This window comes from Chanos chanos, chromosome 3, assembly GCF_902362185.1.
Source record: "Chanos chanos chromosome 3, fChaCha1.1, whole genome shotgun sequence".
NCBI classification, from domain to species: Eukaryota; Metazoa; Chordata; class Actinopteri; order Gonorynchiformes; family Chanidae; genus Chanos; species Chanos chanos.
Genome location: NC_044497.1, coordinates 32,261,184 through 32,282,193, shown reverse-complemented (window position 1 = coordinate 32,282,193; position 21,010 = coordinate 32,261,184). Strand labels below are relative to the sequence as shown.

The 21,010-nt window shown below is 38.7% G+C and overlaps 4 protein-coding genes across 4 annotated transcripts; 1 reads left to right on the top strand and 3 right to left on the bottom strand.

Annotated features, from left to right (window-relative positions):
• The first annotated feature begins 8,859 nt into the window (after window positions 1-8,859).
• ognb (osteoglycin, paralog b) lies at window positions 8,860-10,990 on the top strand. The gene is made up of 6 exons (XM_030767745.1): window positions 8,860-9,021; window positions 9,597-9,681; window positions 9,823-9,987; window positions 10,214-10,416; window positions 10,572-10,664; window positions 10,820-10,990. Exons 1-6 carry the CDS (start codon window positions 8,860-8,862, stop codon window positions 10,988-10,990), a joined length of 879 nt encoding a protein of 292 aa, XP_030623605.1.
• A 566-nt stretch (window positions 10,991-11,556) lies between these two features.
• uqcc5 (ubiquinol-cytochrome c reductase complex assembly factor 5) lies at window positions 11,557-13,103 on the bottom strand. Its single transcript, XM_030769433.1, has 2 exons — window positions 12,767-13,103; window positions 11,557-12,104 (listed from the first exon to the last, which is right to left on the bottom strand). Exons 1-2 carry the CDS (start codon window positions 12,918-12,920, stop codon window positions 12,013-12,015), a joined length of 246 nt encoding a protein of 81 aa, XP_030625293.1. The 5' UTR covers window positions 12,921-13,103; the 3' UTR covers window positions 11,557-12,012.
• Window positions 13,104-14,017: 914 nt separating this feature from the next.
• kctd6b (potassium channel tetramerization domain containing 6b) lies at window positions 14,018-16,156 on the bottom strand. Its single transcript, XM_030769533.1, has 3 exons — window positions 16,033-16,156; window positions 15,197-15,246; window positions 14,018-14,956 (listed from the first exon to the last, which is right to left on the bottom strand). Exons 2-3 carry the CDS (start codon window positions 15,221-15,223, stop codon window positions 14,270-14,272), a joined length of 714 nt encoding a protein of 237 aa, XP_030625393.1. The 5' UTR covers window positions 15,224-15,246; window positions 16,033-16,156; the 3' UTR covers window positions 14,018-14,269.
• Window positions 16,157-16,667: 511 nt separating this feature from the next.
• Window positions 16,668-19,383, bottom strand: abhd6b (abhydrolase domain containing 6, acylglycerol lipase b). The gene is made up of 8 exons (XM_030769682.1): window positions 19,265-19,383; window positions 18,832-18,988; window positions 18,392-18,505; window positions 17,943-18,075; window positions 17,521-17,678; window positions 17,312-17,366; window positions 17,054-17,154; window positions 16,668-16,850 (listed from the first exon to the last, which is right to left on the bottom strand). Exons 1-8 carry the CDS (start codon window positions 19,381-19,383, stop codon window positions 16,668-16,670), a joined length of 1,020 nt encoding a protein of 339 aa, XP_030625542.1.
• Between the last annotated feature and the right edge of the window lie 1,627 nt (window positions 19,384-21,010).

Here is a 21,010-nt window from a genome sequence, read left to right as displayed (position 1 = left end):
CAACTTTCACCTATCTTATCCTCACCCATAACAGATTAATAATTTACAAATAACAGCATACTTTGTACGTGAAATCCATCATAGGGTGCACTAAAGAAGGATACTCTAACCTCCAAAGATCTTTGCTTTAAGGCAGGTGTGTCTGTGTCGGTAGTGCACGCATAAGAATACCACATAGTCATGATTCTAGGTCGTTTATTTGCTTTTAGACACAGTTACTGGGGTTGGGCACCACAAGGATCAAGAGGTATCAGTGCTAGTGAAACTGCCTACAACAAGGCAGAACATTCAGAATAAATGAGTCATTGACCTTTCAAATGCATCTGGTATGCCAAAATCACTGGTCTGTTGAGTAATTAATAAAGATAAACACACAGAGGAAAAACTGCACACTATACAAAAATCAAATGTGTCACTGACCAAAGGCCTTCAGAGCTCACTATGTCTGATGGAGGAAATAGTGGAGGAAGCAATGTAGAGAAAAAAACAACTACTGACCCAGAGCTTAACCCTAACCCTAACCATAACTAACCCCTAAAATTAGCCCTAAATAAATTAGTCTAAGGCAAGGAGGATCAATATGATTTTAGTATTAGAACAGTCCCATAATACCCATAACAATTAGGAAGAATGCAAGAACCAAGTGACTAAAGTTTGAATGCACCAGTTTCAGATATCCTCCTATCAAAAACAAAACAAAGATAGGTAAAATAAGAGCAGAACTTGTATTTCCTAAAACTCAACAGACTGTCAAATTGTTTGGAACTGATTAAGTTTTGGAACATGTTCCATGCCTGATATGACTGTCCCTGCAACGAGTCCTGAATGCTGTCTAAACTGGAGAGACAAGCTAGACCACATCCTCAGTCAATTCGTAAAGAACTATTTTGAGGTTACGACTTTTTCCTATACTGTACTGACAGACATAAACACATGTACATGGTGTTCAAAATAAAAACTGTTTATACAGTTAACCTCCCTTGCTTAATCAAAATAAGGAACTTTCCTCTGACCATAGCTTGCACTTACACACAGTTTCTGTTCTCCAATCTGTCTCCGAATCACATTTGACGTTCAGGAAAGACACACCAAGGATATATAACTACACCCTGGTGTCACGAAGCGGAAACTCAACAGTAACAGTGCTACACAGTAAATAGGTTTTTGAACCTACCTGAAATTTCAGAAGAAAGTCCTCGGTGCAGGGTTGTTTCGTCTGTGTAACTGCAGTTTTCCTTCACGGGGCAGGTTTAGGCACTCTGTAACTTAAGGAACTACTCTCCCTACAGTCGCGTCTGACAGAGAGGGAGGGGTTTGTTCCTAAAATGAATTCTGTGTTTTTCTAGCCCACCCCGACTGTTAAAACTCTTTCTGAGCAAAAGAGAAACAGACTCATATTCTACAAAAGCAACTATACATTAGGGTGTCACTTGCTTTAAGTCCCGCCGCAAAGTAAGTGGTCACGTTTTACTGAATACAATTTATGGGCACTGTATTCCAATGCGGACGCACCTTCCAATGCGGAATGAGAGGACTTTATCTGAAAATAGATTCATGCATAATCTATAAAGTATAGTCTTGTTTCATTTTGTCAAATAGTCATTTGACTATTGACTATGGTCTCACCAAAAAAAAAAACGTTTAAACTCAGACGGAAATTATTTGTAAATGAGACTGATATATGCATTCGTATTTGTAACTGAGCATGTCCTTTGTTCATTTTAGGATAAATCAACAATTTCTTCATGGTTGTCTTTTTCAACCCAATGCTGATTTTGGTAACACTCGAAATGAGGTTCAAAGTTTTTTTATTTAAGACAGTCCGCTACTTTAAATTGGTTACCGCAGTGACATTTGTCCATGATTGCCAAGATCAAGAATTGTATAGAGGTCACAGTGTAAACAATGTATCTCGTACATAGGCAATAATTCCTTGAAATAGCCTGTGTCTAACGAATCTGCAATGAAATGTTGTCTTCCCAAGCAATGCTTGAGGTTAAGGCTATTACTCGCGTGTGTGGACAAGTTATACGCACGATGGCGCAAAAGTGACTACGAGTAGCTCTCTGACATGGTCTCCAAAAATCCAACACGAGCTTCTTTCTACGTTTGTGACGTATGGATGTTTACTACTCCAGAAGCATGTCTTTTTATATTCCGGGTGGATTTGAGTTCTGTGTTTATTTTAACTTCTCTCATACAATCATATCTTTAGAGTATGACTTGATTTTGACTTTGATCTCGTATTAACTTGCCCCTTTCATTTGCACAAAACAAAGCATTCGTAATGTCTCCCTTGCGTAAGATCGCACATGGATTGTACTCATTTATTAAAATGAAAACAGAAAACAGACAGTTCAAACAACAGACCCCACTGATTTTCTCACAAGAGATGAATTCGACTTGTATAATTTTAGTGTAATAGCATTACGGTACAGTATTCGGTAAGATAAATAGCCGGCAGATATTCGGAACGTTGAAAGAACTTGTGTTGCATGCCTCAACATACTAAACCCGTTCATTCCCTCTTTCCTATCTTGTCTTCTCCACCCTGACTATGGGCTACCTGTTCTGAGGTCTCTAAAATACTACCTCCAAGCCCTTGGACTCAACATGAGGCCTAATCTGGACCTGTCGGGGAGTCCAAATCCTGTAGTGTGAAAAGTGTTGTGACTGACAGTGAGTGCCGCAACGAGCTACAGCCAATGAGAAAGCAAGAAACGGGGTGAGGGCAGAGCTCTGGGTGAGGGGAAACCAGTGGGAGGAGTTGTAGGACATCAACAAGCATGGCTACAACAAAAGTTTCGCGGTCTGCTTGGACCCGAGAAATGGAGGAAAATTTGGTAGAACTTTGGCAGGAGCACCAATGCCTTTTTGATGTTTCCAACGACCTGTACCACAACCGAGTCGAGAAAGAGAAGAGGTGGAGAGAAATTGCCGGATCTCTTCAACAGCCAGGTGAGCAAAATCGGTTGATTCAGTAAGAGTTTCTCATATTGCAATGACGAGATAGACCAGATAGGCTAGCCTACATGATGCCTTTACCTTGACAAATATGTAAACGCAGTTTGAAACATACAAACAAAATTCTGGAATGCATGACAATTGACGAAGCATTTGCTTTCTTTCTTTTCCTTTTTTTTAATTTTGTCTGTCAGTTGAGGAGGTTAAGACCAGGGCAGTATCCCTGCGGACACAGTACTCAAGGCTGATAAAACCAAAATCAAATGGGAATGGGACCAAACCCTTGACACCAAGACAAAGGTGGCTCCTCAGGGTCATGGATTTCATAAAACAATATATTGTTCACCGTGCATGTGAAACCACTGTAAGTTATACAGTCTACAAACATATGTTTTTCAGTATACACAACCAAGAAACTGTAAACATACGTTTTAATTGCTATTGTTTTCATTTCTTGCCTTCTTCTCTGGTTTTTGAAATATATTTCTTAATTAAATTATGCTTTTCAGTTTTTCATTATGGTGAGCAAGAATCTAACACACTCAAACTCACTGTGCATCATGTAAAGTACAAGTGTACAGTGCTATGAAATACATACTGTACATGTAATGGTGAGGTGCGCCCCTGACTTTTGCAGATTGCTTTTGTGCAAAGTACTATAGAAATTAATTTAGTAGGAAATTTGAGTATGAGATATATAAAGTATAAAATGTAAGTGCACATTATTAAATTAATTATCAAATATTAAGGTATGTTTTCATGAGTAACATAAAAATTATTACATTGTTAATGTCAAAGTTGAGAGCAATGACCATGATTTGATATTTCCGTAGAACTGTGATGTCCACTGACACTATTTCATCTCTTTTCCAGCTTGATGTGTCATTCAGTGAGCAGGATGACACAGAACATCAGAATGACCTCTCAGAATCACTCGATCAGTGGCAGACACCGCTGTCGAGACCTGGCACACCATCAGCTAGTGCATCACGTACTGCCTCCCCCCTTGAATGGTTAGATGAAGGAGCTTCCCCAACAGCTGTTGGGGAAGCTCCTTCACCTGCTCCATCAACTGCCAGCAGGAAGGCGCAAGGGGAGTCAAATGCAAGGGGAGTCAAGCGCAAGGGGAGGTCAGAATCGGACATAGAGCTGCAAAAGCTTGTTGTTTTAAAGCAAATGGCAGCAAAAGTTTATGCTGACCCAACTCCTGATGCATTCACTACATTTGGAAACCAGGTAGCATCTGAATTAAGGCAAATACAAGACCCAGCAAATCTAACTAGATTGAAAAGGAACATCATGAATATGATATATGATATTCAAGACACTGAAAGGAATGGATCCTCCTCCTGCTCACCTGCACCACCAGCACCTGTTTGTATAGCACTTTTCAAAACAGAAATTCCTTAAAAGGCAATGCAGTAAAAATGTGAAAAATGTATACAAACACACATACATATATACAAAAATAATTACTGTGACATCCTTACACTACTAAATGTGTTCCTCCTGCCAAGGAACACTACCTGCAGATGAGAGAAAATGATCTCGCAGTTTTGTTGCATTTTTGCAGGAATTGTTGGGTTGCGCTCCCTTCTATGCTCCACCAGCTGTAAAGCCCCCGATACCTTGATTCCTCCATTAACCATATTGTGGTCAGCATTCTCCCAGTCTGCAAAGGCTGGAGGTGTATATGCCTCAGACCTGCGCTCGCGGAGGAAGTTATGGATGCATAGGGAGGACATTGTTATCATAACCACCTTATCTGGCCCCAAGCATATGGTGAACCTGAAAATCCTCAACCTGTTTGCAAGAATACCAAATGCATTTTCTACCACTCCGCGTGCCCTAGAGAGACGGTAGTTTAGTACCCTTTGACTGTGGTCCATCTGCCTGAATGGATACGGCTTCATAAGGTCATGCCTTAAAGGATATGCGTCATCGCCCACAAACATGTACGGCATCGTTATGTCGGAGTTGGGCAAAGGCTCAGGAAAGGAAAGTTAAGCAGGCCCTGGTCCTTCGCTTTGCACAGGTCAGAGTGCGCGAACAGTCCAGCGTCTTGAGACCCTGCCTTGGGTATCCACACTTGTGTGGATGAACTTATACTTTGCATTCCCAGCAGCCATCATTATCACAGAGAACCTGCCCTTGTGACTGTGGTAAAGGCTACCACTTTTTGCTGGTGGTTGTATATGGGTGTGTTTTCCATCAAGTGCACCAAGGCAATGTGGAAATTGCCATTTCAATTAAAAGTCCCTGGCTACTGTCTGCCATTCTGCCTCTGTAGACGGTGTCTACCAATAGAAGAAAATAACAGTCAGGGCTGGGGGTTAATTCATTTGGCACACTGACTCTTATATTTGCCACATATGGTTAAAATAATACATTTCTGCAGTACTGTGAATATGAATTCATGACTTAAGACTGTGACTCTAACATTACAATTTAATTACATAAACAATATCAATAATAGCAGTCCCCTGTCAAAATACAAATATTGTGAGATGAGATTTTGGCCATATTGCTCACAGAGTATATTATCTTTGTCTACAGTAGCCTAATATGTGGTGGTAACCAAAGCCTATGGCAAGTTTTAATATTTTATCAAACCAATAGTATAGTTTCTGTCAGAATACATTGGCATATGCACAAGTTTTTCAGTATTTTTAACCTTGTCATTCTTGCCAACTCACAGGACAAGCAGGCAGCTACCTACATAATCATTGCAAAAATATTTATTTACCTCCAGCTCTCTCTGCAGAGCAGACACATATCCCAATCCATTCTCTCAACCATATTCCTTTCTTTTTCCTCCTTGTTTTTTTTTGCTGCAAATCGCGCACAAACAACTTGGATCGCTCATTTCTTGCTGCTATCCATTTTTGGAAGAAAAAGATCCCTGTATCACGTCATTTCCTGTGTCACTTCTAGTGTGTGTTTTCATGACAAAATGTAGTTTGGAGATCAGACAGACTCGTCGGAGAGTCCCCCTGGCGAAAGATCTTGTAATGTGTGACCCCCTATCACTCATCAGTCATGTACGATTTCAAGATTCCCAATGACAAGACAGCAAGTTGTGTAGAGCAATCTGACGACTTTGAAAGTCATGTAGTGTGTCCGTGGCTTAAGAGCTCCTCCCCCCCTGCCTGGACCTCCTACAAGCTCCTGTCCTGCCCTGAGGTCTAGAATCCCCTGCTCTCCACCTGAGACCTTGAATGTCCTGCTCCTGTCCCCACCAGTACCCCATATTCCTCATACCATTATCCTTCATACCACCAGCCTGTGGTCCACCTCTCAACCAGACTGTGGAACTATGACCAACCTGTCCTTTTTACCCACTGCATAACCGCAGCATAGTATTGCTAACAATTATACAGCTACTGGTGCTAAAAGAAAACCACACCGTTTTCATATAAATAAGTTATCAAGTTGGCCTATATCTCACAGCATCTAGAACTTCTAGAATCTTCTGTATCTTTTTTAGTGTAAACATAATAAGTTATATAGCATAAACAATTATGTATGCCATAGAATTTGGAAATCCTGGACTCTGTGTACTGTGAATATCTCTGTTTTAGTGCTGGCCAGAGGAGAATGGGCTCCAGCTGTTGAGTCTTGGTTCCCTCCAAGGTTTCTTTCTCCTGTTCGCTACATTTTAGACAGTATTTCTTTGCTTCTGTCACCCTTGGCTTGCTCGAAGGGGGTTTAAGCACTGTTATCTGTAGCTTTACTGCTTTGTCACAATTTCATTTTAAAAAGTACTTTACAAATAGACTTGAATTTGTATTTGAACATATGGTATGAATGAATTCATTTCATCACAAAGAGCTCAAAACCTATGCATTTATAGTTTTGTACTGAATTACCTTCCCTTGGTCACATGAAACTACCGCCTGCCATTTTGTGATGCTTTGAAAGTACTTCAAGTGAACATGAATTCTCCTAAATTATAATTATTAGATTTGTATACTTCTGTTATGGAACGCAGTTCTTAAACTGAAAACTTACTTGAATAAGATTGTGAATCAAGAGAAGCCCTGGCTTAGTCTTTGGACCCTTAAACCACAGTTCAGCTCACAAAACATTGAAGCCCTAACAAATGCAGGTGAACCTTGCATCCTGGCTTGAGGACCCATGGCTCCACTCTTAAAATATTGAATGTGTTTTTCTTTTAAAGCTTTAGGTATGGATAGGATGAATAGCAAATGTATATCACTGTATTTAAGGCATGTAAGAAAATTCATTTTCATGTCTTTGAGATTTATCTTGGGTCACCTTCTCTGCATTCTCCTGGATGATACACACAGTGAAAGAAAAAGTAATGCTCTTTGTTTTTCTTCTCATCCAAGCAGTACCTACCTTAAATGCAGACACAGCTTAATAAAACATCCAGTTTCAGTTTCACATCTGCTGGAATATTCACTGTCTCCCTGATGAATCAGATATGCACTGCTGCACAGCTGCAAGCAACTCAGCTTAGGAAAAAACAGTGTTTGCCATAAAGCACTGATTGTCTTTCTTTCTTGCTTTCTTTCTTTCTTTCTTTCTTATCTTTTCTTGCAATCTGTTTATCTGCCTCTTTGTACTTCCCATCGCAAGTAACAGCAGCTCTTGGGATATAGAGTAACTGCTTTGCAATATGAAGGCCATAATATGCATTTGTTTCAGCAGCTGTGGAGTAGATTCAAGGTTGTCTTTACAAAGGAATGAAAGGTTTGTAAATGTTATAACAAAATGTTCCTCTGAAACATTCCTTAAAATATAAAGCACACCCCCGTGTGAGAGTTGCTGTTAAAACTATCAACTCATAATCTCCAAATCCAGAGAGACCAGCCTCCAGGATGAATTTCAGAAAATGTCTGGAAACATCGTAATGTTTATATTCACAATCCAAGATTTCTAGAGGAATTTGGAATTTTGTAATAACTTTTCAGCATTTATATAGCTCATGTTTCTTTTCATACATAGTTCGTCTCCAAAGACACAAATGGGTTTTTTTTTCCTTGTTTAAAGAAAATGAGACTTTGCATTTAAAATGAAGGAGAGCACGTGTCACTTTATTCAACAAACAAATCACTCTACATATTGATAGAATCTCTGTAAATTCATATTAAATATCTCTGTGAACCCTGCAAACTGTGCAGAAATGCATGAGTTTGTTTTCATATTTTGAGAAAGGAGACTCATGGGAGATACTTATGTTATGTATTTCTTGCTTTGAGTTTAGCTTTCAAGTCCATTCAGCAAACAAGTTCTGTCCAAGATTCCTGCACTTATAATAATTTCCTGTCGAGTCCCTTTTCTTTTATTTCCACAGCCAGTGCTCTATTCATTCTTGACTATATTTTTCCTTTCTACCTCAAACAGACTTGTTAATTGTCCAAATGGTAACATTTTCCATGACAGTGTCTACTTGTTCCAGGACAAACATTTCCCTTGTCATTCAAAAGGGGTGAAAATAAAAACCAAATCTTTAAAAACAGACAGTTCCCAGACGTCTCAGTGAACTCATCTGACATCATTTTTCAAGTGAATACAGTACTTTCATGGATGTAGTGTATAAACTGAAAAGTGGCATACTGAATTAATGAAGAACCATCAGTTTTAGTTCCACTACTATCTATACAGAATTTAATAAAGAACATCCACAAAAGTAATGACAAATGAGGTATGTACGTTACATTTTGAGGAGTCTTTTAACAAACACCACTGATTTCTTATCAGCACACTGTGGGTTAAGACAAGTTTCATAAAATGTTATTCAACAGTTCACAGGCAGCTACTCCTGAGAATTAGTTTTCACGGGCTCATTTCATTCCAGCTCACACAGACATTGCACTGCCCCTTTTCTCTGCAGCCTTCTGAGAACTATTCCAGTTCCTCTACACAAAAATGATGGATCTGAGAATTTTGCTTTTATCCTTTATAATTGTACCATGGATGTTCTCTGAAACTACAGCAGATGAGCTACGGATGTCAAGATACACCCGTGATGTGGATTATGATGACCTGTACTCAAAAGGGGAAGTTTTTAGGGAAGTCAAAAAACCAAAGGTAATATAGAACAGTTTTATTTATATAACATGTTGGCGAATATGAATACTTTGTAGATAAAGAAGATAAAGTCGATTTTACCTTAGTCCTAGATTGTTCTACTCTTTTTTTCTTATACTCTAAGATTTGTAATACAAGCAAACAACTAATAAACTTGGCCAGCAGTTGATCAATTTGAACATAGAAGTAAAGCTGAAAAAATCAGTTAACTTCTATTTGAAATTATTAATTTGAAACCTTTGAATTGAAACTGTATTATTATCATTTTTTGCTTTCTTGAGATGTTGTACCTCAGTTTTGACAAACAGCCAAAAGCCTTAATGTAGATATGGGATGAGTTAGTCACATGCACATCAACATAAAACATGACAATAATAAAAAAGATCACATTTTTTAATTACTTGCATCTCAAAGTAGGGCATATGTTAAAAGAATAAGCGGTGCTGATGACATGGTGTTAATAATTGCATACAGATTCAGGAGGGTTGATTTAGTTTTCAGTCAGTGTTACAGAGTTTAATGCAATCAGTATGTCATCTTCCACGCCTCTTGTTTTCTTGGATGTGAATCAAAAGAAAAAGCTCACGGCTATTTCTGACGTTGAGAGTCCAGATGATGCAGATGACAAAAGTCCAAGAGAAGAAGCAAAAAATGATGAAGGTAATCGTTGAATTTAAACACATACACAGCGAGAGTCATATCATGTATCCCTATTTATTATGAGGACATGAAGTGTTGAGAAAAATAATTGTTGGTGTATTTAAGTATTAACCATCTTTTAACTGTTTAAATGCTTTTCAGAGCTGCCCACATGTTTGCTCTGTGTGTGCTTGACTGGCTCAGTGTACTGTGAGGAGGTCACTCCTGAGATGACAGCAGTTCCCCCCTTACCAAAGGAAACGGCCTATCTCTATGCACGCTTTAACAAAATAACCAAAATAACCAACAAAGATTTTGCAGATATTGGTGAGAATTCTTTATGATTTTAAATAACCTCTTGTACATTTGCTATGCTGGGAGAAAAAGTGTTCTGATTGTACATGTGGGGTGGAGTCCCTTTAAAAAAGAATTTAAATAAACAATTCAAATAAATATAATTAACACACATATTTTAGAATATTACCATAATTCAGAATCATTTTTTTTAATTTGTTATTGTGTGTTATTCTGTGTGTGTTTGTGTGTATTGCAGCCACACTGAGGAGGATTGACCTGACTGGCAACCTGATTTCTGAGATTGAAGATGGTGCATTTTCAAAACTTGATCAGCTGGAGGAACTGATGCTGGCAGAGAACAAGCTTCTCAAACTCCCAATGCTACCACCAAAGCTTGTCTCATTCAACGCAAATCATAATCGTCTGAGAACTAAAGGAGTAAAGGCTAACCTTTTTAAGGTACAGTGAGTCAGGGGACATGTCGTTTACTTGTATTTTCATTTATTCATTTAAAACCAATTGTGTAAAGTCTGCCTCTACTTAATGCCTATTATTTTAAGCACGATTTAATACTTACATACTTTTGCTATGTACATGGTCATGTCTTGGGACAGAAACTCACCAAACTAGCATATCTTTATCTTGGGGATAACGAACTTGAAGCAGTCCCACAACTCCCTGAGAGCCTGCGTATTGTGCACCTACATGTGAGTTTATTTTAAATCACACCACAGTACAAATATAGTCCTTTTTTTATAGTCCCATATACATAGATACTACAAGCTAAAACATCACATTAACCTTCTCAAACATTAAAAATATTAATCACATACTCTGTATTCCACTGTCCTGTTACCTGCAGAATAACAACATAACAGCTGTGACTGATGAAACGTTCTGCAAAGGAAACAGTAGTTACTACATCAGGCATAACATGCAGGAAATACGACTGGATGGCAACCCTGTTATGTTGGCCCAGCATCCAAACAGCTTCATCTGTCTGAAAACTCTACCTGTTGGAAACTACAAGTGAGTGGGAAGCACATGAGCCAGCATAACCAAGAATGGATTCCTTTGGCAGTTTCTGGTCAGCAGTAATATGATGTATGAATGTAATGCTAAGATTCTTCGATATGAATCTACAGAAGCTTCATACAGAGTTGAATATTGAGTGTATTAGTCTTTGTCAGACACTTCGATAGTTTAAATGGCATGTGTAAGAGAAACCTTTTAAGTGTCTACTTGATATTTCTGGTGCATAAACTTTCAATCACTGCACAAGTGAAAATGATAAGTAACCTATATATGTGCATCAAATGTAGCTTAATATAATGCACATTTTTAAGTTTGCAGGACATAGCTTTCGTATCTGTCTTTTGGTGTGTCATTTGCCACCGACAAGAGAGGAATGTTTGATTTAATAATAAACTTTTACTGCATTCCTCTTATTTTAAAAACGATATTAAATTGAGATCCTGTCAATCCACTGAATACAGCAGCCTGTGTAATCCCTTATGACCACAAAGCACAAACCCATATTAAGAAAATGAACAGAATGTAACCAATGTGAAATGTCCTTATTTACAATCAGTTTATTTACAATAAATTCACATTTAATTTAATTTTCATTACTCAATCACCGACCCAGCTGCCCAAATGTTGACTGAAATTAAGGCCTACATGGTAACATATTTGGCATAACCGAAAGAAAATTGTGGATCAGGGTTGATACTGATTATACTTTTTTAAAACCACACCTACAATTATGTGTACTCTGGTATCTGGATAACTGGTCTTTGCATTGAACACAGATATGTATCTTTAAGGAGGGTATCATCCACATAGACGTCATCATAGACGAGGCTTCTCTTTTTCTGTCTTTTTGTTTGTTGATTAACAGACAGGTATATGTTGATGGGTCTGAATAACAGAGACCGTTATGAATAAACAACAGCGTGACATTGAATTTATAGGTTACTCATACTATTGCGTTCTCTGAATTATGTTCATTGAACTGTCAACTGAACTGTGTCCATTTCCTGAGGATATTCTTGATCATTTGGGTGTTGACTCAGTGAGTTCAGTCATTCCCTCATCGATTTTCCTTTGGTATTCCCTCTCTGAACGTTTTCTTCGGTAGACATCATCTGAATAACGCAGAACAGGCACAGGTAAGATGTGTCAGTATACTGTAAGTCATCTTACACTCAGAAGCAAGTCAAACAGAAACAAATACATAATTACATTACTGTATTCTCAAAGAACTACAACTGCCAACATCATTCTCCTAAATGCACCACTTAATAATTTGAGATCAGTGTGCAAACAGGCCTATTTCACTCAAATGTTTGCTATGAACTTAGATAAATTCAGTTCATGGGGTCACTGTTCAGAGGGTTAATACACATATATATCATTCATACTATTTGAGGGTGACCTGGATGGATTGTAGTACTTAATAAATCAGAGCTATTAAGTTTCCCAACCACAGAAAAGCTTTAAATGACGACAAAAGAGTAGAATATTTTGACACTTGCTACCATCCCCATATCTAGTTACTTTCAGGGATTAATGCTTCTGTGCAGATTAGAAAGAGTGACATTTGACCAAATCTTGGGCAATATTCAATCCAAAAACACGAGAAGAGTTGCTAAAAGTGCCTAAAAAGTGCTAAACCAAAGAGGTTTTACTTTCTATTATTACATATTGGAGTATACACTTGCGCAGGAATCTGCAGCATAGATATGTGTTACGTTGCGTCTAGCAACCTTCGTCTAGGTCGTGGACGAAACTGTCCTGACATACTTACAAAATGTTTCTTTTCCTATTCTAACGTTGATCATTATCCACTCCATCACGCCTCCGATGCAGAAAAAGAACGGTAAAAATCTGTACACCCCAAAGCGTCGCTTTCCCGGTACAAGACTGAGAAAATATTTTATATTTCGATTCTTTCTAAACATTCTTCACTGTGTGAAAGCGATAGGTGCAATCGACAGTTTCAAGTGTAATGCTTGTAAGTTCAGTAAATCAGGTTTTTATATCGAACGCTAATTTTCTCGCACGCTGTCATTACTCCTACATCACTTTTTGTCCTTCCATATTGTCTTTTTTAAAGGCACATGCACAATATTGCAAGCTGACATAACAGGGAAGAACATGGCGACTTAAACGTCAAGATCGCCACAGGCCTGTTCTTATTGGTCACCTTTCAGGAAGGTACCAACATTTGTGCTGAGAGAGGGGGTTCGAAATGAAAGTCTGCATCAAGCTGAAAACGGAAGGGGGCGTTTCATTCTGTGTCTGTATGGGCTAAAATAATGCTCTTGGCTAGTTGCAGACTTCTTTAAGGAGCTCTAAACAATTACCACAATTGTCGTTTGAACGCTGATATGAGCTTAAACTTGCATGGTAAAATCACTGGCATTAGTTATTCTTACATTATGGATGCAAGGCAAATTTCGCTATTACAAACCATTTGCTGAAATGAGGGAGTATTGATAAAAATTTACACGGAGACAAGATCTTACAAACCGACATCGCTGAATTATATTGACGTACGACTTAAAATCAGACAGGACCACCAGACTGAGAGCGAGGAGCAAAGTTGTAAAAAGCCTTTTCTGTTCTAAGTCTCCCTTCTAAAATCAAGGGAGGGAGTAGCATAAAATCCATTAGACCACTGCATGAGGTACGTAAAAAGGTGTCACAGAATGTGTAGATTACACTACTGTTGTCATCCTATTAGCAATGAAAACAGTGATCACAAGTTCTGTGCACAAGTTTGTATAAGCAATGAGCCATGTGACTTCATTTATTCTCTCAAGTTTTGATTATGTTTTGAAACTTAGATTCTCTGACTTCTGATGTTATAACATGATGTTTTGGTGATTTGAAGAATCAGTGGCAAGATAAAACATTTTGACTTTTAATACTTCAGGGAATGTCAAAAGTACATGCATATAATACTAACATGATGTTGCACATAGTGCATAATATTATACAGAGTAATTTTTTGAGGGAGTGAATTCCTTCCCCACAAGTCTTTAGAGATGTTCTGGTCACCTGATAAGTTCTTCATGATATAGTGGAATGAACTGGAATTTTGTTTAAGGTTTGTTTGTTTTTTTTCAACCACAGAGCTGGTATAACATAACCTTTCTTTGATTTTGTACTTATTTTTCTTTAAAGAATGATGTTTAAACAAGATATCCCCATATTTTCCACTGATGATAAAAGTGAGGTGCTCAACAAATAATGGAATTTAATTTACGTTACTGGTAACAACATGGAAATAATATCAATGGCTTCTTCAGTCCTCTACTTTGTAAGCCAGCCTACAGAAAGTCCAGTGATGCTCCACTGTGTTCTCATTGGCACGCTCACTCATGTGATGCACCCTTGTGTTCCTGATTGTGAAGCCCTGTTTTGTTATGTACTCCATGAGGTGAACTCTGAGAGACACCTCTTGGTGGTAGTCACAAGGTCCAAATGTGAATGATACCTGACAGTCTCTTGTATCCATCATATGTTTGTTCCATTTGGTGAAGTTATTGGAGATACCCTCAAGCAGTGAGTGAACCTTTGTTGTAATGGTTAGTTGTGTGATGATGACTGCCACTGGATTTGAGTACTTTGAGAGTTTGCGGGTACTGGACAGTTCTACCACCTGTTCAAAGGTATCCAGTGGGTACAATGGTTTTGGGTCACTGAGGCATTGGATTAAAGGTTCGATCTGATAGAAGTCAGCCTCTTTCCGCAACAAATCCATCTCCATGAAATCAACTGGAAGCGTGAGCTCAGATGTGCGTAAGAAGTTCAGTATGTAGCGGAAGAGGGTCCCATCTCGATCAATGAAAAAGTTTCCTTGGGCATCCCGTGTGGTGGGGAAGTCTCCCCGGAACATAGCACCCAGCATTGAGTCTGGGTATCGCTGAAGAGTTGATATAGAGGTGGTATACAGGTGACCGCCGACATTTAAGGTGACTGGGTCAGTCATCTAGAAATAAATACAAATAGCTTTAGGTGACTAATGTCAGTCTAAACTCACATGTACCTGAAAATACCTGCCATGCATAATAATGCAGTCTTACCAGAAATATTAATTATGTTACCTGTAGTTACTCAGCATAATAAACATGTGAAATTAAATGTATTTCATTGTGTTGGGGAGGGTAAAACTAAAGGTACTCTACAGAGTATCAGTGTACTCTTCCAGTCTTGTCTCTCATTTACTTACCCTATACCCCCAGTCTCCATTATCCATTTGATAAGGATAGGTAGGGCCGTCTGTAACACAGAGGTTCAGGTTACGTTTTGTTAAGTCTTTAACAAGCAAACAAATACGAAAAAATCACCGTGTTTTAAATGTACTACGAAATATAATTAGTCAAGACGCTGTTGAAATAATTCTCTGTCAAAGATTCATTGCTCCTTACCTTATGTTTCCACTTGTAGCAGGTACTTATACCTAAGTCATTGGTATATACATTACTGAAACCCTGCTCAGCAATTAAACCACTGGAACTATGCAGTTTAATTGCTCTTTCGTTTTGACCCCCTAACAATATTTTTACTGGACGGGTTTCATCTAAAGATACGAACATCAAGGTCACAGTAGCTGCGAGGCTAAAGCGGTAATACGAATCAACACAAAATTCGTTGATTGGTTCTCAATTCTAGTACCATAAATTCAAGCAGGGTAACCGAGTCGCCTGGGTATTTCACTCAGGTTGAGCACAATACTACAGCGGAGACTAGCTAACATGCAAAACAGCTCTCGTCAGCTAACAGTTAGCCAGGTAAATTAATTAGCTGGGTCAGTCAATGCAAGAGCTAAGCCATCAAAATCTCGACGACAAACACAAACTATATCCTATATTCAGCAAGGTACCGAGGATCTTATAAATGCTAAAACCAGTCGGATTTCACACGATGCCAACGAAAGACATAAAACACACACACGGCCTTGTACCACATACGATGGCTAAATTAGCTGCAATAGATGGAACTGTCGCAGCAAAAATGAATGGAACTCTTCGGTCTTTTTAAGGAAGTGGATATCAGAATCATTACCTTTTCCAAGAACTGCGTGTTTTGTGCGCGGAGAAGAAAAGCCTCACGGTGTAGCCTGATCTTATAGTCGAAGGTTGCTAGTTTGATGTGCTGAATGAGGATGGCCGGCTAGCTGCTTTCCCCAGTCGCATCAGAGATATCAAACGCAGAGAGAGCGAGCGAGAGGGCAATTCAACCTCATAGTTGCGTACGTAGTCACATGGTACCTAACCAAATACACTGACCTCTTCGCTAAAACGATATTCAGAAAATTAAAGTGATGCAGGTGTTTTGACAGGATTGCTCTGACCAGTGTGTACTCTTTAATGTAATTGTATGAAAGACAGCCTTTGTGTGAGGAACCTATTTTGTCTTTTATTTACAGAGAAAACATTCCAGTTATATTTTCATTTGAATATTTTTACATAGTTCATTTACACAATTTTACAAACGTGGGGAGCATACAGTATACATCTGCTGTGGTGATGCAATCTTGAGAAACAGTTTGGATGAGTGGATTAGGGAAATATTCTCATAACTGACTTTCATTGCACCTTTTGGTTTTTACTACTCACTCACTGGCCACCGCACGCAAATTAAAAAGACATGAAAAGACGAGGCAATATCAGAGCAGATACTTTTAGAACACAAATTGTTCATGATTTCTTTTTGTTGCTGCCACTTGCCATGCTCTGCTGAGAGATGATGAAATCTAGAATAAGTTTAGCAGTCCTGCGAGGCCTCTCCATCACCACAGAGTGACCACAATTCTCCAGCAGATCAACTTGGCACCCTGGCAAAGCCTCAGCCAGCACTGAGGCTCCCGAAACATCCACAACCTGAAGGGAAAAGAGAGGGAATGGAGACACATTACATCATACAAATGGTATCAGCATCAGGTATTGTTTCCAAAATTTCTGTAGAGGGAGCATCTTGTTGTGATGTGAATGTGTGTATTACTGTTATATGAAAGGTCCCAATGGATCAGAAGCATTTTGATGCAGGTTTTCTTTGGCATGAGGTCAACTTTCTTTTTACGTACCTGGTCTTGCTTACCCCAGATGACTTGCAGAGGGGCTGTTATTTGGCGCATGTGTTCATGTAATGCATATCTAGAACTCTCCCCCATAATCTCCATGAAAACTGCAGTCCAGTGTGAGAGAGAGAGAGAACAAGTTGTAGGCAGCTGTTCTACCTGTGATTACTTTAAATAGACACACTAAGAGTGGGATTCCACTACAGGAGTAACAGAACTGAAAATGAATTAAGTTAATGTTTGACCTGAGAGACAAACACTAACCCTCTTGATAAAAGTCATTGTGTGGTATTCGAACGTCTACCAATCCTTGAAGAACCTATAATCGAAATTTAAAAATTAGAAATTTAGTCAAAATGTGGTATAGCATGTTGAACATCTGTGGTCAAAAGACTTTATAAAGGGGAGGAGAGGGGGGGGGGGGAGGGGAAGAGGGGAGAGGAGGGGAGGGGAGGGGGGGGTCCAAAACCAACCTGCTGTGGGACTTTGAATCGAACATGGGAGCAGAGCTTCAGCATATCCTCCATCTCCTCTGGAGTGGATGGTATGAGTGGGATGCTAAGTGTGTATTGGCTGTGTTCCAGATCCTGTAGCTGACAATCAAACTTAGTCTCATTGGGGTACTTCAAACCTACAGAAGGAGAAGGGGAGAGTGTGAACAGGAAGGTAAAGTGTCTGTGGAGGTAACAATTTGTGCTCTGTCTTGTGTTCATCTGTGTTTCTCACTTCCATTTCCAACTACCCACCTTCTATGTATTGATTCTGAGCCTGTTCATCACTTACATGTTTGATTCAAGTGGATTAGATTCCCATGGATTGCAGTATGAGAAATCTACATCATCTATTTACTTTTCCCTCCCACTGAGTACATAGAATGAGTTTGGGTTAGACTAACCAGCAGGGCAGATGAGAGTAATACTGCAGATATCTGAGGGATAGCAAGCTGCATACACCCCTGCCACATTCCCACCCATGGATGTTCCCACCAGGTGGAATGGTCTCCTGTTCAACCGAATGGATTCCACAAACTGAAAGTAAAGAACAAATTTTCAGTAATGTTTGTTGTGGTTTTAAAGGGATACATGCTACAGTCTGCATTATTTTAAAATAGTTTTTTGAAAATATGTTTTGATCTGTCCAATCAAATACATAATTACATTTTTTATATTGTACATGTGCGTGTGGCTAGGTAGTGTGTTGCAGACACACATACAAGTGTGTGTGTGCGTGTGTGTGCGCAACACACTACCTAGCCACCTTGACCCTGCTTGTTGCTAGTTTTATGATGAATCAAAATGTGCCGTTCATGTCGTGTTGGTTGCACACAGAGCTAATCAGACCCACCTGATGTATTCTCCTAACCTGGCCTTGAATGGAGTAGTCATCAACATTGGTACGTGTGGTGCCCTCATGTCCTGGCATGTCCACACACAGTAAATGCAGATGCTTGGGTAGATACTGCACAGAATCCAAACAAGTATATGAATTGCCAGACTTGGTGTCTAGTGACTCTGTTTTTGGCTATGTAGTGTTCTCGACTATATAGTGAAGCAACATCCTTGGTTTCTTTTTCTCTCACTTTAACATTGCTGGTGTTTTGTGGCACTCTGCAGCTCACTGTAATTCTTTTGCGAAACTTTCGGAAATTTGATCTATCACAATTTTAAAAAGTAAACATTGCAAAACACAGATAATCATTGTAAGCAAGCTAGTTAAAATATGACTACTGCAATGTGAGTGAAAAGTGTTAGCAGAAACTTTTCACCCAAGTCTAGGTGATTTACCTTGACCATGGACAGCCATGTATCTTTGTGGGCAGAAAAGTCATGCAGCATTAGTATGGATGGCCTGTGTCCTGGCTTCCCTCTGTAGGAATAACAGAATCGATAGCCCCCACAATCTGCATAGCGAACTTGCAGACCAAGGGTTCGCCTCCAGTACCTAGAAGAATGAAACTAGACTTATACTGGATGAAATTAAAAAAAAAAAAAGCTACACTGAGCACTGTAGATTCCAGCTGTTGACCCAAAAGTCACATAAAACAGTAAAACATGCTTAAACCTAGAATATCCAGTCTTCTTTCAACTTGTCCTTGTCACACTGTTTGCATGCGGAAATTTGTAGGTTTTACCATGTGCAGTAATCTTGGAAACTCTCCAATATGAGTGGATATATTTACAAAACTACAACAAAACTAAGACAAACATGTCCCTTTACCAGTAATATATTTTGATCAGCACTGAAGGCCATAGCATGAAGGAAGCCATGAAAGCCAGGAGAGGTACAGCCAGTGTCCCTGCAGCAATGGCAAACAAGTTCACCACATCCAGTTCCATGGTTACTGGTGGTTGACCAGCTCTCCAGGCCTAGTGAGAATTTTGACTCTAAAATAAAAAGATATCAGTGGCAAAAGAGCATATATGTATTCATTAATTTAAGCTCATTTTTGGTAATTACACAAAAAACAAGGTCGTGTACATGTCTGATCGGAGTACAGTCAGAATGAGGGGGGAAGGGTGTCTGCCACTGTATGTAATAAATCAATACATATGACCCAGTTAACTAACATAGCAGTTCAAAACGGTCATGTTTCCACTGTTTTGTTCTTATGCTTCATATTAGAGGATTAATCCTAAATGTCACTCAACAAAACAGAACTGTTCATCAAATTTTGTAACATTTTTCTGTAATATCATCTGATTGTAAAATTGTCAGACAATTCATCATTTGGGCTGTTTAACTGATAAATAGAAGAGGTTAACTGTGATTTTTTAAAGGGCTCTTGAGCATACAATAATAAATTGTCTTAATCATCATTATAAACACAAGTATAACTGTAAATATATTCAAAGGAAAAATGTTGGTAGGCTTAACATCTGAAAATCTGTAAAATGTGAGATATTACATAAATACTGACGGTACATATTTCAAAGATATTACCGTCTGTAAACTTACTTGATTTGATGAGAATATAATCCTAGTCCCAGATGAAAATCATTCAGTGTTGTCCATGTTAACGATGGCAAAATTCAACCAGGTTGCATGTTTTATTAAGACATCATAGTTTAACACAATGAACTCAGCAGTTAGTCGCTAAACTTTCCATGCCTCCTCACCATTTGCCATTAATATCTAAACCAAAATGGGACCAAGGTAGAACAGTGTATGTTGTGTTCCCTGATGTGTCTTTTGTGGACACATTTTAATTGATTTGTCTGTTCAATTGGAAAACACTGGTCACATATCAGGGCTCACTCTGTGTCAAACATTTAAAGGGGACAATAGTCACTACCATATCTGAGATTTTCTTCAACTGAAAGTTTGATCCTCCTCAGATTATGCAATCTCTTCAGCAAATAGGTATTCTAAACACAAATACATGAAATAGAAATTTCAATAATTGCAGGAGGCTTGGTTCTGTAAAACTAACAGCACAATTAATAGAAATGTGAGTCACGTGAAGCTCACAATGACAGCAGACACATTGAAATATTGTCATTATTTTACATTATGGTGTCTTAAAATCACACACTCTTATTCTCAGTTGGTCAATAAAATTAGAACGTTGTAAAGCATATACTTTCACTGATCATAATTTCATTAAAGCTTCATTAAATCTCACTAGTTACCTTCCTGTTTTAATAGTATAATGTTCAAAGGAAACCCCAGGATGCTCCTGTCACTCTGACCTCATGGCAAGAATAACAGTTAGACAGGATGCTGTCTACCAGCTTTGTTTCCCCTCTCCACTGTCTCTGTACCATTTATTTTCTCTTGATGTTAATTTGAATCACAGCCTGGAAAATGGATTCATGTTGTTGTTATTTCCCCGTTGCCAGCTACTCTTTAACAGTAGAATTAAATCCTGTCTCTTTCTTACAAATCACAGCTGCCAGGAAAAGCAGTGCTTCACCATGAGACAGCTTTAACACCTTATGATTTAATGGAAGAACATTTCAATAT